The sequence below is a fragment of the Polistes fuscatus genome, unplaced genomic scaffold (assembly GCF_010416935.1).
Source record: "Polistes fuscatus isolate 324 unplaced genomic scaffold, CU_Pfus_HIC Scaffold20, whole genome shotgun sequence".
NCBI lineage: Eukaryota > Metazoa > Arthropoda > Insecta > Hymenoptera > Vespidae > Polistes > Polistes fuscatus.
In genome coordinates, this window is record NW_025113097.1 from 2,974,789 (window position 1) to 2,994,013 (window position 19,225).

The window sequence follows — 19,225 nt, forward strand, 5'->3', positions numbered from 1 at the left end:
TGTTTTTCGCAATTTGAAGCATCTTAAATTGTGTTGAGTGGACTTCGGTTCCTTCAAATTTTATAACGAATCTGGTTGTTAATTTTGAAAGTGGCCTAACTCCATTCTTGGTAAGAAAACGCATATTATTCACTTAATAATTGCCATTATTTTAATAGGAACTGTAAATTGAACACCTTTAGATACACTTAAGCAACATAACTCATTGTCATTCTTTACGTATATTTTGAATTGCATTGAAACGCAAACCTTTAAATATCTCAATTTAAGATTATATGGAGTTAGGTCACTTTCAAAATAAACGGCTCATATATAGTATAATACTACTACACATATCGTCGAGTTATCAAGGAAAGTACCATCAACCGTAGGATAGATAGAATCGATAAAATCGTTATCGAGGCCACTTACATTTTATGACACGCCAAATTCATGTGTCTTTTAGAATTGTCTACAAATCAGAGATGATAATGTCATCGGTGTTAATAAAAGTTATCGTTTCAAGCCGCTTGAGGGTGATTTCGATGAAGAGGAAAAGAGAGAAAGAAACAAAAGTAGATTTTGAGAATGAGAAGCTCGGAAAATATGCGATTTTATGTTTGATGTTCAAAGTTTTATTCTTTTTCTATCTCTTTTTTTTCTCTGCCACGTTGATAGGATTAGTCGGTCGCACGATGAACGATAAAAATGAGCGAATTAACGATCCACCATCGAACTCGTACGAGTTGCGACATAACGTTCGTAAAATCGTTTCGTGAATCAGGTGCAAATACATTCGCACGAGATTCTTCATAGAGCAAAAATTAAAGGGAAAGAAACGAAACACTTTCCTCTTTTTTATTCGCCAAAATTTTTTCCTATTTTATTTCTTACTCTTTTTTTCAGCCCTAATGAATAACATTATTTTCGACGATAGGAATCGCAGCATGAAATATTTTATAATACGGTAAAAACAATTTTTTGTCGTTGAATTTATAATCTAAGAGTATTAAAATAACCGTGTACGCGAAATTCACTTGTGGTCTTTTCAACGAATATCGTACTGGGAATTACGCGAAATTGGAATTTTTAGAGTAAAGTATTATAATTTAATAATCATTTTTCAGTGGGAAATTTTTTCACCGGTAATATTTCACATTTTTCATTTTCGCTTTATCAAATTACAGGAAATTTGATATTTCTTGTAACTGTAGTTATAAGAAGAGTTTCGGTAAAACAGTAGTAGCCCCTTGGAGTATTGCAACCATAATTACATTACTTTCAAAAACCACATTGTTACAGGAGCAATCAAATATTTGATAATCCCGTAATAATGAATAAACAAATTATTGAATTTTTCTGAATTTCAATTTATTGAAAAAAATTTGTACAATTCTTGTAGATTTCAGTATTAATTATGAATATAATTACGGGGGAACAAAGGAAAACGAGTATATAATTCATGAGTTAACGAAAGTTAAGTTTATGGATATATAATAAGTATATAGATAGTATAGGAACAATACTAACGAAATACATATTAAACAAATGTATTATACGAACGTATATCTTCCACTATTTGGCGTATCAATATTTTCATTACTTATGGTAGTTAACCAGCAATGTGTTATTTGTATGCAAATTCACTTTGATGAAAATTACAAGTCAAATAAAAATAGAAATATTGACTGAAAAAAAATCGTGAACATTTGCGGACGATTTTCTAGCATCATTCGAAAGAATCAATTTTCGAATGAAAAATCGAACCTAATTGACGATACCAAAAATTACGTACAATTTCCTATTAACTCAGGAAAGTCTTTCACTTTTTAGTATCTATTATTCTTAAAATAAGTGAATCTTATTTCTTCAATGAACTTATTCATTAGGATTTAAAAAAAAAAAAAAAAGAATGATGATTCTAAATCTAAATGAGATAAGTTGCAGAGCGTGGAATAAATTGATAAAAACTTCATAAACTCATCTTTATGAAAAATGCTTTGTTGTCAGTCAACGCAAATCGTATTGACTCGCGAGTATTATGCATTTTTTGATTAGTGCCAACGGGATTAATTGTTTTCCAGAATTATCAGAACGTAAGCTGATATTTGTAGGCTTCTCACATCATTTCTATTACTGATACTGATTTTTTTATTTGTGATACTTTCATTTAGACCCAATGATTATTAAAAATGCCGTCCCATCGCATTTCTAACTTCTAACTTGATTTCTTTGTCTTCTGAATGTTTCATTTTTGAGATTTTCGAAAAAATCGTCGTTCGAAATAGCGAATAATGCGATTTGGCCACATAGGAATTCATTCTGATACTTAAAGTCAATGCTGCTGTAACAAAGAAGAAAAATACGAGTTTACAATGGTCGAATTGTTATAAGTATAATATATATAGATACAAATTAAAATGTAAATGTAATTTCCCTAGCTTTCAACTTTCAAAAATACATAGAAGCAGGTCGACTTCCAAGTTGTTAGTTTTTCGAAAAGAATTCAATGTAAAATAGCCAATATAAAATAAAGAAAGTAATAGCATTGGGATGACAAATGACAGTCAACTGACGTTAAATTTGAGAGATCAACAATGAAAAAAGATAATAATGTTTGATATTACGCTTTTATATTACTCTTTATATCCTTCAGGAAATGCATCAACGAGCGAAAGGTGGTGGTAAGCTTTACAAACGTGTTAAATCCAGTTCTCCTGTAACGTCCCATAAAACCAGTTTCACTGAACTTACTTCTAGGTAACCCAGAGCGCGTCACGATTTATCATCGGCCTTTACAATCGGCCCTCACAAGATAATCTGTTCTATAGAAGAAACCTTGATGCATATGTACCGTGCATACGATTTATACTTTAAACGATAAAAGCAAAGTTTCTCAGGTATTTTAAATGCTCGTTTAAGGTTTCGTAAAGATTGAAGATAGTTAATACGTTAGTAGGTAGACGTAATTGATAAGAAATATCGATAAGACGAGGGTAGACATCTTTTTGATTTTCTTGGCAATGTGCTACCATCGAGTCCTATTTTTTTTCTTCTTTTTATTTTTGAAGTTATACTTCTTTCGGCGCGTTGGGGAAAATGTAATGGGGAGTGAGATTTTGTTCCGAGCGTCTGGAAAAACGACACCATGAAGTTTGTCGGTATTTACGACGCGCGGCAAAGCGATTTCAAGTATACGGCATGAAGTTGTCTTCTCTTCTTCCCCTTTTTTTCTCAAGCGGGTCACCCATCCAAGTACTAATCGTACTCAGCGCCGCTTTACTTAAATGATCGAAGCGGGAACTAATACTATCACCGTACCATGGCATATATTATGATATTTTATTATTCTTTCTAATATATATATATATCTATCGATTGAAAATATGTTTCTTTCCTTTTTTTTTTAAATAATAATAATAATAATAATAATAATAATAATAATAATAATAATAATAATAATAATAAATTTTTCTTTTTTGTTAAGTTATTTTTTAAAGTTATTTTTGAGGTTATTGAGGTTATGTTCGTTTTGGTACCGCAAAGAAGTATAACTTCTTACGTGCGTACATAAGTACACACACCAGTTTTTTTTAAGTTATTTTTTTTCTTTGAAGTTCTTTTTGAAGTTATTTTTGAGGTTATTGAGGTTATGTTCGTTTTGGTACGGAAAAGAAGTATAACTTCTTACGTGCGTACATAAGTACACACACCAGTTTTTTTAAGTTATTTTTTTTCTTTGAAGTTCTTTTTTGAAGTTATTTTTGAGGTTATTGAGGTTATGTTCGTTTTGGTACGGCAAAGAAGTATAACTTCTTACGTGCGTACATAAGTGTACACACACCAGTTTTTTTATATTTTTCTTTATAATCTCAAATCGTTCTCTCTAATATTGTTATTTTCATTTCCTTCTCTATTTTTCTATAATCTTATCGATATTTCTTTTTTTATCTAACAGACAAGATATCGCGACGACAATTTTCAGATTTTTCCCCAAAATACTTTTGATATCTACTAGACACGATAAACTTGAATTCCATCGTCGTACGTGCATCAAATTTTTCTCGACTTATGTTAAAGCGATAGCACAGCTGTTTCATACATACGTGCTATGTATGGTAAATATATAACACATTCATGAATATCTTATATTCGATACACGCCTAATCTAATATCATATAGATCACATTTCTCATTAACCTGATTATCAAGATACCGTGACAAGATATTTTATCGTTAAAAAGTTGGCTTTTGCTTTCGTGTTATTATATTAATATTTCATTTGAATTAGTTTTTAAAACGATTTATTTATCTTAGAATTCTTATGTTTACTTTAATTTAATTGTATTTGACGAAATTGTATCGAGTTAGAGTGTTATTATCGCAATTCCAATTATATCTTTACCGATAAATTTCCACTAATTGTTTTTAAATATTTTACCAGAAATATAAGTATTTATATATATCGGTTTATCTAGATCAAAATAATATCTCAAAAGAATTTAATTAAATAATTAGTTTAAGTAGATTAATAATCGGTCGATTATCTTGTTCGTTAATAGAAATGATTATTTCCAGTTGCCGATCATCTTTTATAAAATTATCTATTTATCCAATTATGTCTATTTTTGAGTTTGCGATTTGGCAAATAAATGAAATGAATCAATTGACGATAATTCTATTTTGTCGATTAATTAATAATTCATTATTCCAACTCACCTCTCTTATTTCTACTTTCATAGGCATATCAGTACTATTCAGTGCTACAGATTCCGGTGTATTTTCCTCTTCGCGTGATTCTTGAACACCGAAAATTGTGCGGTAAGATACTGAACTGAATAGGGCACCACCGATAGGACCAAACCAATAAATCCAATGATGATTCCATTGATTATTCCAAATAGCTGGACCCAACGACCTTACTGGATTCATACTGCAACCAGTGTAAGGGCCAACAGCCGTAGCTAAGGTTGCGACCGTCAAACCGAATTTTATCGCCACAGAATCCGTATTCATTTTGTTTCTGATATCCCAAACAGCACAGGCGACCAACATCAAAATGAACGTGGATATACCTTCGAGTAGAAGTCCTTGAATCGCTGATATGTTTGGATTAATAAAAGTGACGCAAACATTATCCGTATCATCTCCAACTTTGAGGTATTCCTTAGGTGTAACTACCTGTATATTTGAATCATGCATAATATTAAAACGATCATTTTTGAAAGAGAGAGAAAAACAAACAAGAGAAAGCAACAACAATGAAATTTCATTAAGCGTTTATCTAACAATCAAATAATAATTTCGTTTTAACGAGTTGTCCAAAGTTAACGTTTTAAAGGCATATTCATTTTTCTTTGTATATAATTTTCATTGTTAACTTTTCAATACCAACCTTTAACATACCATAACCCAGGATGCTGCCTAACACTTGAGCCAAGAAATAAACCAAAGCCTCCGGGATAGTTTTCTTACCGAGTACTACGGAACCTACTGTAATGGCTGGATTAACATGAGCGTCACTAATGTGTCCGAAACACTGTAAAAAGAAAGACGAGAATGAGAGAGAGAAAAAGAATTAACCTTTGTGTATACAGAGGTAAAACAACGTGACAGAATTATACGAGAAAGAAACAAATTTGCTTTTCTTTTTACTTTTTTTCTTTTCTTTTTTTTTCTACTAATTAAACTCACAACAAACGCGAAGTAAAAGAATATCGTACCGTTCATTACAAATTTTGTTAATGTGAAATTTGTTAGAAAGATACTTTACTGTAATTTAATATTATCATGAATATGAATGGTAATCATTCCCATACGATATACATGTACATTAATTATGATAGTTATTAATTAGTTAATTACTTATCGATTGAGTATCATTTTAAATAATTCCAATATGATATATAAGTTCTGCATATGTAACACGTATATGTAACGCACCTGAATGACGATCATAACGCTCAAACCAAAATTTAAAGTGATTTGTAAATGAGAAGGGATGATTCCAAGGCTGCCAACGCATCCCATGCATCCAAGAAACACCAATATCGATGTACCCAGCATTTCGGCCAGGCCAGTGATTATGGTTTTTTTCATAGCACCTTCCTCTTGCACCAACTTTTTGAAGCCTGTTAAAACGATGCAAGTTATTCATAAAATTTATGCAATATTAATTTTCTTATTCGATAAAATTACGCTTATCAATAAAACATATTTTTTATTGAACGTAGTTTTAATGTAAATATAATAATAATAATAATAATAATTATGCAAATATTATAACGAGCGTATTATTTGCCGATACAAGTGTTTTATCTTTTGTAAGTAAATAATTAATACTAATGCTGAAATGAGAATATATGAATTGAATATTCGTGTATTATCTTGTGTGCGGACAAACTTTGATCACATTAATGAATTTTAAATATTGATATTTCACAACTAATGGGAAACCATATTTCTATGATAACGATAAACTTATTGTTAACTCGTTAATGTCTCAAACTTTTGATTAATTGACATATTTGTTAAATACAATCGAAAACGAAAGACGTTACTGTTACGACTAAAGTAAAACGTATTTACATTTTTACATTCTCATTCGTAGATTAACGTTAAATTTTCTTTGAAAAAAAAACAAATATATAAATCCACGGATAACGCGACGAACAAGCGTAGAACAATATATTCATAATATATTCCAAATTAATTCCATCGTATGATTTAGTATTGAAGCTGAAACAAATGTAGGTTCGTTAAGATGGATTAACATAATCCGTAGTACGCGTACGGTGTTTCCACGTTGAAAACTTAACACATGGATGGATGACAAAGTTATTACCTTTGAGATTCGACAAGTAAACTCTCTCGTTATGTAAAAGTTTTAATATAAAAAAATAAAACAAAAATAAAATAAAAAAAAAAAACAAGCAAAGCAAGAAAATGAAACACATAAAACAGAGGTATTCGAAATATAACATTATTTTTCTTAGCATATATAAAACGATAAGATCAAACCGTAAGGATAAGGATTTGGATCTAACTCTGACTCAAAGACATCTAGGATTTATTTAAAGACTCGCTATCTCGGCTTGTTGTACGCGCACTGACTACTACTGATGAAATAACTTTGTTTGCAATTGCAGTAGCACCTAACATACGCAACTATGTTTCCATCTCTATCCATACCATCCTTATATATCTTATAATTCAATGTGAACGCACGAGTATGTGTATTTAGATGCTTGTATACATGCTTACAAAGTATGGAATAATACAACGCTTAGAGTTTCCAATAGTCAAGGAAAATGAGAAAACACAAAAGGTATTTTCAATCTCGATATTAAACTTTAATTAGAATTTCTCGTTAGATTTAGACAGATATTTTTGTAAAATGGTCGAAAATTTACGATCACTCTGTAGAAAATAGAAAAAAGATGAAAGTTCGTAATACGAGGTAAAATACGAAGAAAAATAGAAAGAAATAAAGAAGGAAATATAGGAAAAGAAAGAGAGAGAGAGAGAGAGATAAATAAAGGGTGAACGACACTCGGGATGTCGAACTATCTAACTCGAGCAACAAGGATAATTATGGCAGGTAATTACCTCTACTTGTAGTCGAAGGATCGAGAAAGGAACCACTCGACTGTATTTTCCAAGAGAGAACTTTTACACTTTGCTTTGAAGCAAGAAAAGGGGAAAGTAAAGTGGGAAAAAATAGAGAGGGACAGGGTGAAAAGGTCCGAGAAAGAAAATTAAAGGTAAGGAAACGTTAAAGTACAGTACCGTGTTTATTTCTACTCTTTTCAATTGTCAAAGCTGTTTAAAACACGATGAATTTACTGAAACAATTATGTTTAGGTCGAACCGTACATATAATTACCATTTTATTTTACTTTCTTTTTTCCTCTCTAATCAATTCAGTGACAATTTTTAACGAAAATATTTTTATTTTCGTTATTTTTTATTATCAATTTATTTTATTTAACGAAATAATGTTTGAACTTTGTCGAAATCTTAATAAATTACGTTTCCCGATTGATCATGTTTAACTAATGATATGATATTGCAATTAGAAATTCTTAGTTTTTTCTCTCTCATATTTCTCTATTTGAATTACTTTCAATTATTTAAATTATTCAATGCGATAATTCTTTGGTTCCATACAATAGTTAATGTTTTTTAAAGTCCTGGCAGCCTCAGGTCAGTTGCCAATAAATATATTCTTATATATGTACATAAATCAATTAAAATTTACAAGAAATACTTGTTCCTTTTATTTATTGTTAATTATTTTTGTTTTTTTATTTCCAATAAATCATATCTTTTTTTCCTTCATTTTCATTACACGTTTCACGCTCGTTAGTTCGTGCAATGTTTAACGATAATCTTACTTTATTACATAATACTATCTGTCGAGAGTATCTCTCATCTATCTTTCGATAGATCGATTCTTTATATTATATCCGTGTTGCGAAAATAACTTAACTACCATTTAGTCTCGGTATGTATAAGTATAATAACTGAATAATTAAGCGAAACGACTGTTATATTCTCGTCTCGTCAAATTCTAATAACACTGCAAGCGTGTAATTTCTTCGAAAAATAATTCTTCGATCTTCTTCGCTAACGATCGCGAATTTGCGTCATTTCTTCTTTCCCCCCTTCTTCTGCCTTTCTTTTTTTTATTTTTTTCTTATTTCATCGAGAAACGAGTGACCTTCCTCCGCGAAGATCAATCTTTTTACGTCAGTGTTGTTGCAAAATCGATATTTCGATGTTAAACAAATTGATTATATATATTTTATTTATTATTTAATAACTTCGACGATATTATATAACGTAAAAACGATCGATTGTCGTTCTACTCTACATTTAAAATGACTGTAATTCAGGATAGTGAAATGGATTCTTTCAAAGTATTGAAATATGTCGTATACTTCATCTCGACCAAACTTGTTTTAAAATTCAAATCGGAGAGCTGAATGTTTATTTTCTTGTCTCTTTTTTTTTCTCCTCCTTTATTTCTCTCTCTCTCTCTCTCTCTCTCTCTCTCTTTTCTCCCTTCCTTTTTTTACAAAGCCGTTTTAGGATGCAAATTGCTCGCTGTAAATCATGCACTCTGAAATATTGTTTAAAGCAATTTTTGCGATTTTTCTTTTATTTTCCTTTTCCTTTTGTTTTTTCTTTTTTCCTTTTTTCTTTTTTTTTTTTTTTATACGTATTTGCATACAACGAAGAAAAATTTTAGGGAGATGGGAGGAAAAAGAATAGCGCGAGAGAGATATTTGAGCGATCTAACCGAAATATTACATGTTAGAAAATTGTTAGAACGTATAGTTAAATGTATTGCGTTGAATAAAAAAGTTTCTTCGTATAACGTATATTAATGCAAATGTGAAACAAGTTTTTTTTCTTCCTCACATTTTGCGTTCAGCCTTTTTCAGCCTTTTCAATATTGTTGAATATTAATATGGGCTATAATAATGTAAAATCAAAAATACTAAGTGCCATTTAAAAAAATAAAGGTAGTCTCAAGCAACATTAAGAAAAAAATTGTTTCGAACATTTTTTTTTATTGCAATGTATAGTCAATCAAAAACAGATGAACTTTTGTTTAAAGTATTTTTTTTGTCAGATTATAGCAAGTACTTGAAAATTCGTGACTAGAGTTATATGGGACATATATATTATTAATATATTAATATATATATTATTTGTATATTATATATATATATTATTAATATATTAATTATTATTATTATTAATACATTATTATATATATATATTATTTGTATATTATATATATATTATTAATATATTAATTATTATTAATTAAATACATTAATAGATATTATTTGTATATTATATATAATAGATTATTAATAATTAATTATTATTATTATTATTAATACATAATATATATATTTTGTATATTATATATATAGATATAATAATATATTATTTATTATTATTATTAATACATAAATATATATATTATTTGTATATTATATATAATATATATTATTAATATATTAATTATTATTATTATTAATACATTAAATATCTATTATGTATATTAATTATTATTGTTAATACATTAATAGATATTTATTGTATATTATATATATATTATTATAATATAATTATTATTATTATTCATTCATATATATATATTATTTGAATATTATATATATCTTATATTTCTAATAAAAAAAAATCTTCTTCGTTCTAATTGACTATAATCTCATTGACTATAATCTCAACCATATCTTGACTATAATCAATTGACTATAATCTCTCAGATATGTATATTTTTCTTAAACGGTCATTTGACTGCTCACGAAAAACAAGTATACGTGAAATATCGGTAGGTTTAATATATACCATCAAAATTATATGTTCTTACAATTCTTGTTAATTAAATACGAAGAATTGTTGACTCATTGTCTTATTAAAAGAAAGAAAAACAAAGATCGAGGAATAGGAAATTCGACGAATCATAACAAATAAAGAAAAATAAGATATTATTTTGTCTAGCCAGAAGTAGAATTATTTTTTTAATGACTTAGACGATCATCCATGACGTTCTCTAACAAAGTCCCTTTAATCTTCGATCCGCATAGAATCGGTTAATTTCACGAGAACGCCATCAGAGAGATTATGCGGCAATTAGTCGCATGTAATCTGCCCGTTAGACGGATAAACGGCCTCGTTCTCTTGTTACCTGTGTCCAAGTTGCTACGTATGTATGTCCTACGTATATCTAAATTGTATTAGTGTGCATAGGCTAAGAATCATCTAAATAAACCAACGAGATATGACATTTAACCCCCTATCAAGTAAGAACTCTCGTGATCTTAAATACTAAAAATATATCATCTCGTTTCACTCTTATCTTATTTATTTTCTTTATCGTGTCATACATCATTCTTATTTTCTTTCATTTGTTAATAATTATGATATATATATATATGATTTGATATTGTTATTCCAACTGCACACTCTTCTTTCATATATTTTCTAATATATGATTTGATATTGTTATTCCAACTGCACACTTTTCTTTCATAGATTTTCTAATATATAATTTTATTATTCTAATATTTAAAATCATATATATATGATTTGATATTGTTATTCCAACTGCACACTCTTCTTTCATATATTTTCTAATATATGATTTGATATGTTATTCCAACTGCACACTTTTCTTTCATATATTTTCTAATATATAATTTTATTATTCTAATATTTATAAATCAATATAAATGATTTGATATTGTTATTCCAACTGCACACTCTTCTTTCATATATTTTCTAATATATAATTTTATTATTCTAATATTTATAAATCATATATAAATATAAGATTTGATATTGTTATTCCAACTGCACACTCTTCTTTCATATATTTTCTAATATATGATTTGATATTGTTATTCCAACTGCACACTCTTCTTTCATATATTTTCCAATATATAATTTTATTATTCTAATATTTATAAATCATATATATATATATGATTTGATATTGTTATTCCAACTGCACACTCTTCTTTCATATATTTTCTAATATATAATTTTATTATTCTAATATTTATAAATCATATATATATATGATTTGATATTGTTATTCCAACTGCACACTCTTCTTTCATATATTTTCTAATATATAATTTTATTATTCTAATATTTTTAAATCATATATAAATGATTTGATATTGTTATTCCAACTGCACACTCTTCTTTCATATATTTTCTAATATATAATTTTATTATTCTAATATTTATAAATCATATATATATATGATTTGATATTGTTATCCCAACTGCACACTCTTCTTTCATATATTTTCTAATATATGATTTGATATTGTTATTCCAACTGCACACTCTTCTTTCATATATTTTCTAATATATAATTTTATTATTCTAATACTTATAAATCATATATATATGATTTGATATTGTTATTCCAACTGCACACTCTTCTTTCATATATTTTCTAATATAATTTTATTATTCTAATATTATAAATCATATATATAAATGATTTGATATTGTTATTCCAACTGCACACTCTTCTTTCATATATTTTCTAATATATGATTTGATATTGTTATTCCAACTGCACACTCTTCTTTCATATATTTTCTAATATATAATTTTATTATTCTAATATTCATAAATTATATATATGTATATATGATTTGATATTGTTATTCCAACTGCACACTCTTCTTTCATATATTTTCTTCTCATCTAGTTCATAAACGATTCGAGTCACGATTACAACACCTTTTAACTTATTAAGGTCGATCTTATGACTTTCAACTAGTAGTTACATTATCGTATCAACGTTTAGTTTAAATACGAATGAGTTCTACTCGTGTATATATTTGCAAACATTATTAAGATAGATCGAAATAACAAGTCTTGATTCGATTAATGAATTACGACTATTCTTTATCTAATTTTATCAGCGTGTCTAACTAATTTGTAACAGATGGACAAAATTATATCTATGAACTTAAATTATGAAATATAAGTTTGTCAAAAAAAATAATACTACCTTGACGATAATATACCTTATCTAAAAGTATATGTAAAATTGTATAATATAAATGAAAGATATTTTTTTACGCTAGATACTATTTTTCTAATTCTGATAATGATCGATTATCAACTAATCGACATTTTGTGTTTTTTCCATTTCGATGCGAACCAAACAACGAAAGAATAATATTTGATGATAAGTGATCTACATTTACGCTCTAGGAGATAAAAATGTTTTTACGAGAATGGTTTTTTGATGTAAAACTTATTATAAAATTGTTGTAACATTTTGTTAGTTTCGTCAGTTAGTTGATAAACTTTCTATGTGTTCAGATTAATGAGATCTAAAGTGCAAGAATTATCATACGTATATTGATAATTCTCTTTTTTACCATTAATGGAAAATTCCAATAGAGAGTGAGCATGGTTTATTTCAATAAACATACATACACATATGCACTTATGTTAATACATATGATTTTGTTTTGTACGAATTAGGCTATCGATAAAAATCCTACAAAAATTTGTCTTTATGCGATTAACGCTGGATAATACTCGTTGAAAGTTAATAGTTCAAGGTTTAAGAGTTCAAAGTGTTTGCATAATAAGATTATCACGTCATTATTTACGCATACTTAAATAAGGAAATATCATTAGATCGTTCGAATCGTTGTAACATGTTAACGTTACTTATTTGTTTTATCGTGTAAAAATTGAATAATGATTTCGCGTTAAAAGAAAAATAATGTACAAATAATTAATAATAATGATCGAAGGATTATTTAGAAAAAAAATAAAGAGATAATAATAATTGTTCTATAAGAATTGTTACAAGGTTTTCTTTCTTTCTTTTTTTTTTTTTCATTTGATTCGAAGCCAAGTGCAATCGTTGGCAACAGGAAAAGTGTTAAATGCGCGTATGTGTTCGATAAAAACGTTCGACCGTGAGATTTGATATTGGTATGCGAAAATAAAATCAAATACGATTAAAAATAATTCAGAGAGATTTAACCAGATTTGACATTAAGTAATTATTTAAAAGCATAAAATGGTATTAGTAAATCGATCAGGTGGCTTATTGCACTAAAACTTGCATTTATAAAGAAAAAAAGAAAAGAAAAAGAAATATATAAATACGGAAGTAGGTTTACCGTTGTTATCTCGTAATTGCGTAAAAGAAGAAATAAAGGAATCGGTATAATAACATCCATTTATGTTTTTAGTATCAACCAGCAGCTTTCATTAATATTTTACTGCGATGATTTAAAAATAAAAACATGATATTTTTGCTCTCGTTCAAAGTTTTATATAATATAAATAGTATATCAAACACAAACATATATTTACTTGAGACAATATTATTCACATTACTGTTATTAATCGCAATGATCGATTGGTTATTATGAATAAAATAAAAAAAAGACCACGAATACTTTTTTTTATATTTTAAAGAGAATAATACTTCGATAAAAAATTGATTGATAGCGTTTAGAATATACATATAAATGCATAATTAAATGTGAAAATTATGTTTAATAACGTTGCCGAGTGACGTTAGAACGAAACTGTGCTCGAATAATAAAACTGACAAAAGTTTATCTTCTCACTGAACGTGTATTAATTACGAACAGGTAGATTTAATCTAACGTATTTAACCATGACAGTAATACATCACTGAATCTTCCAACTATTTACAAATTATAAATCCTTTACGCGTCTTGGTTGTGATTAACTCGAATAAAAGGAAAATTGTAAGACTTTGACCTAACTTTTGGCTATAAATTAAAAATTACGTATATTTATTTAATTGTAAATGCGTGTAGATATTGTACGTCATAATTTATGTACGATAAGTTTGAATGATTTTAAAATTATATTTAAGATAATGAATTAAAATATCATTTTATATAAATACAATTAATAAGTAAATTACGAACACAACACTGTTACTGTTTACATAAACGAACGATTAGTGTGCGTCAACATATGAATTTAAACATTTTAACAATTTACAAAAGTGAACAATTTATAAAAGTGAACAATTTCAAACGGGCACTTGTACTCTTTACCTGGCTATAAATTAAAAATTACGTATATTTATTTAATTGTAAATGCTTGTAGATATTGTACGTCATAATTTACGTACGATAAATTTTAATGATTTTAAAATTATATTTAAGATAATGAATTAAAATATCATTTTATATAAATACAATTAATAAGTAAACTACGAACACAACACTGTTACTGTTTACATAAACGAACGATTAGTGTGCGACAACATATGAATTTAAACATTTTAACAATTTACAAAAGTGAACAATTTACAAAAGTGAACAATTTCAAACGGGCACTTGTACTCTTTACCTGGCTATAAATTAAAAATTACGTATATTTATTTAATTGTAAATGCGTGTAGATATTGTACGTCATAATTTATGTACGATAAGTTTGAATGATTTTAAAATTATATTTAAGATAATGAATTAAAATATCATTTTATATATAAATACAATTAATAAGTAAACTACGAACACAACACTGTTACTGTTTACATAAACGAACGATTAGTGTGCGACAACATATGAATTTAAACATTTTAACAATTTACAAAAGTGAACAATTTACAAAAGTGAACAATTTCAAACGGGCACTTGTACTCTTTACCTGGCTATAAATTAAAAATTACGTATATTTATTTAATTGTAAATGCGTGTAGATATTGTACGTCATAATTTATGTACGATAAGTTTGAATGATTTTAAAATTATATTTAAGATAATGAATTAAAATATCATTTTATATATAAATACAATTAATAAGTAAACTACGAACACAACACTGTTACTGTTTACATAAACGAACGATTAGTGTGCGACAACATATGAATTTAAACATTTTAATAATTTACAAAAGTGAACAATTTCAAACGGGCACTTGTACTCTTTACCTTCGATATTTCTTTCATTGATTAGGTGTTCGTATTTAAGCATACTTCCGCGATCTCTTTAAAAAAAAAAAAAAAGAAGAACAAAAACAATCGTAGAAAGAATCAAAGTAAATAAAATAATTTTCAAAATACAACAAATTAATGCGATGCGATGCGATGCGATGCGATACCGTACACAAAGGCTTATAAATATTCTCACGATAATCAACTGGTATAAAAAAAAAGAAAAAAATACACGATTAAGTAACCGATTCGAACGTTTCCATAGATTTCTTCGTAAATATTAACTATAGTAGAAACAGGTTTATCGTACACAATACAATAGAAAGAGAAAGAGAATCGTTTAAACGAAGAAATATCCTTGAAAACATGCGTTTCCTTTCAAATCTTAAACGCGAGATGAACATATACACACAGTATATACACGTACAATGATAGTTAACAACAAATTCGTCAGAGTTTCTCATACCCTAATAAACAATATTTTCTTAAATATAAATACAAATATTTCGAACAAAAATGTACTCACCTGTTCGTAAATTATTCGACGCCATGAGTATAAAAAATCCTCGATACTATCGATTACGTTGAACAAATTGTAAAAATAAATGTACGAATTATTCGTGTTATTTAAATAGATGCACTTGGAAAAGGATAGGAAGAGAAAGAAAGAAAGAGAGAGAGAGAGAGAGAATCACTGTGTATGCGAGAAATGATTGAAGAAATTGAGAGAGTGAGGGAAAGGAAATGAGAGAGAGAGAGAGAGAGAGAAGAATAGATATATATATATATAAATCAAGAGAAAGGGAAAAGAAGAAGGGAGAAGAGAAAATGTTTGTGGATAACTGAACAGTTCGTCAGTCCGTTTCTTTATGAACGAGTACGATTGTAGAGAATTTTATCGTGTCCAAACCACGTGGTGTCTCCTCTCTCTCTATCCTCGAGTTAATATTAACCAGACAGAAAGAGAGTGACAGTGAGTGAGGTTGGGAGGGGGGGGGAAGAGAAAAAGACTCTCAACACGATGTTGATAACAGATACGATAAAAAAACTTTAATTCGAATTTCCACTATCCTGTAAAAATATTTGTTCTATTAGTATAATATAATAAACGTGATGACAACGTTTATGAGTCAGCTTTTTCGATATAATTATAATAATGTTTTTTTTTTCTTTTCTTTTCCTTTCCTTTCTTTTATTCCTCACGTGTCCGTCTCTTTCGTCGATTCCTCGTAATTTTTTTCACTCGGATTTTCCTCGTAAAATTTGTATTATCATTTTCGTTGTTAAAGTAACAACGATGATTATTTTTATTTCGTTCGACGTTTTTCCAAATAATCGGATTCGGATCTCATTTTTCTTCTTCATTTTCTAATCGAATGTTTTGCGTATTATTCGTAATCTCGTATCATAAATACAAAGTCGAAATAACGAAGTTACGTGATACGTGGAAAATATTAAGAAAAATAGTTTTACTTGTAGGTTTTATAACGAAAAGTGTGATATTTAGCGGAACGCGGGACGAGATTATTTTTGGATTAAACGTTTGCCAAGGTGTAGAAATTAATAACGAATATCAAAATAGTAATAATATATGAGCCGTTTATTCTTGGTAAGAAAACGCATATTGATCACTTAATAATTGCCATTATTTTAATAGGAACTGTAAATTGAACACCTTTAGATACACTTAAGCAACATAACTCATTGTTATTCTTTACGTATATTTTGAATTGCATTGAAACGCAAACCTTATCTCAATTTAAGGTTAAATGGAGTTAGGTTACTTTTAAAATAACGGCTCATATATTAAAACAAGACATACGTATGACACAAAATTCAAACAAAAAAAAACAAAACCTACGATCATTCGTTCCTTCGTTTTGAATTCTCTTTTTTTTCTTTCTTTCTTTTTTAACCATAAAAAAAGAACTTTTGATCAAAACTCGACCTAATTTCTATGATACGACACCATTGGTGACCCTGATAACTCGACGCATTAAGATGATCGTTATCCGGAAAGAGTTAAAACATAAGGGACGAGGGAAAGGGAAAGGGGGACAGAGAGATTAGGAGAGTGGGAGGAGGGGGAGGGGGAGGGGGAGGAGGAGGGAAATCGCGAATGTCGCGTGCACGTTACAGAACACAATTAAAACTTTAACCGGTAGTGTTGGGTTGACGAGAACGAAGCTAATTTCCTGAACTCGCGCAGGACTAATTCCGTTATTGCGAATTTTCCTCGCGAAAGGACGTGTCGAGGGGTTTATTTTCAACGTCGGAAACTACTATCCTTGACTATCTATCCATCTATCTATCTATCTATATCTATCTATCTATCTCTTTCCATTCTCATCCTAGTCGTAGGTCGCGTCGTCCAGCAATCACCCTACTACCTACTGCCCCCCCCTCACCCCTCTCTCTTTCATTTCTCACCAAAGCTTCCCTCCCTTACGCTGCTTACCCTTCATCGACCCTCACCCACCCACCCACCGAGTAACACGTTTACGTCGTAGGCGTTGAGCTTAACGAGCTATACCGAGTAAAACGTAACGATAACGACGAGCTTTAATACACGATGGCTCGACGTTTAAGCCGTAACTTTACGAGAGAGAGAGAGAGAGAGAAAGAGAGAGAGGAAGAGAAAGAACAAAGCATTTTCAACGAAAATTCTCTGGGAACCACTCCGGCGATTATTCAAAGTTATCCAATGAGATTTTCATGGCATTACGTGATGTTCTCCTCGAATGTTTTTTTTGAAGTTATACTTCTTTTGGCGCGTTGAAAATGTAATGGGGAGTGAGATTTTGTTCCGAGCGTCTGGAAAAACGACACCATGAAGTTTGTCAGTATTTACGACGCGCGGCAAAGCGATTTCAAGTATACGACATGAAGTTGTCTTCTTTTCCTTCTTCCCCCCTTTCTTTCTCAAGCGGGTCACCCATCCAAATACTAATCGTACTCAGCGCTGCTTTACTTTAATGATCGAAACGAGAACTAATGCTGTAACCGTGCCATGGCTGTTGACGCGTCAAGTAATTCGATATATCTCTCTTATATTTAGTGTGGACTGATATCTATTTTTGATATTTTTGAAGTTATTCTTTTTATTCTTTCTTATATATATATATATATATAATAATTATTTTTTTCTTTGAAGTTTTTTTTTGAAGTTATTTTTGAGGTTATTGAGGTTATGTCCGTTTTGGTACGGCAAAGAAGTATAACTTCTTACGTGCGTACATAAGTACACACACCAGTTATTATAATTATTTTTTTTCTTTGAAGTTTCTTTTTGAAGTTATTTTTGGGGTTATTGAGGTTATGTTCGTTTTGGTACGGCAAAGAAATATAACTTCTTACGTGCATACATAAGTACACACACCAATTTTTTTTATTCTTTCTTATATATATAATAATAATTATATATTTTTTTAAGTTATTTTTTTTCTTTGAACATATTTATTTAAGTTATTTCTTTTCTTTGAACATAATTTTTGAAGTTATTTTTGGGGTTATTGAGGTTATGTTCGTTTTGGTACGGCAAAGAAGTATAACTTCTTACGTGCGTACATAAGTACACACACCAGTTTTTTTGAAGTTATACTTCTTTTTTTATTCTTTCTTATATATATATAATAATAATTATTTTTTTTTTGAAGTTATTTTTTTTCTTTGAAGTTTTTTTTTGAAGTTATTTTTGTGGTTATTGAGGTTATGTTCGTTTTGGTACGGCAA

At 28.7% G+C, this 19,225-nt stretch overlaps 1 protein-coding gene across 3 annotated transcripts; it reads right to left on the bottom strand.

Annotated features, from left to right (window-relative positions):
- Window positions 1-1,950: 1,950 nt before the first annotated feature.
- On the bottom strand, window positions 1,951-16,404 carry LOC122517436 (aquaporin AQPcic-like). Of its 3 annotated transcripts, none has more exons than XM_043635820.1 (5): window positions 16,020-16,404; window positions 5,923-6,110; window positions 5,375-5,518; window positions 4,699-5,160; window positions 1,951-2,320 (listed from the first exon to the last, which is right to left on the bottom strand). In XM_043635820.1, the coding sequence occupies exons 1-5, from the start codon at window positions 16,042-16,044 to the stop codon at window positions 2,315-2,317; spliced, it is 825 nt and encodes a 274-aa protein (XP_043491755.1). In that variant the 5' UTR covers window positions 16,045-16,404; the 3' UTR covers window positions 1,951-2,314. The 3 variants fall into 3 exon arrangements, with proteins under 3 accessions (XP_043491755.1, XP_043491753.1, XP_043491756.1); XM_043635818.1 differs by having other exon boundaries at window positions 1,951-2,323; window positions 16,020-16,401; XM_043635821.1 differs by lacking the exon at window positions 16,020-16,404 and adding an exon at window positions 7,000-7,124 and having other exon boundaries at window positions 1,951-2,323.
- Between the last annotated feature and the right edge of the window lie 2,821 nt (window positions 16,405-19,225).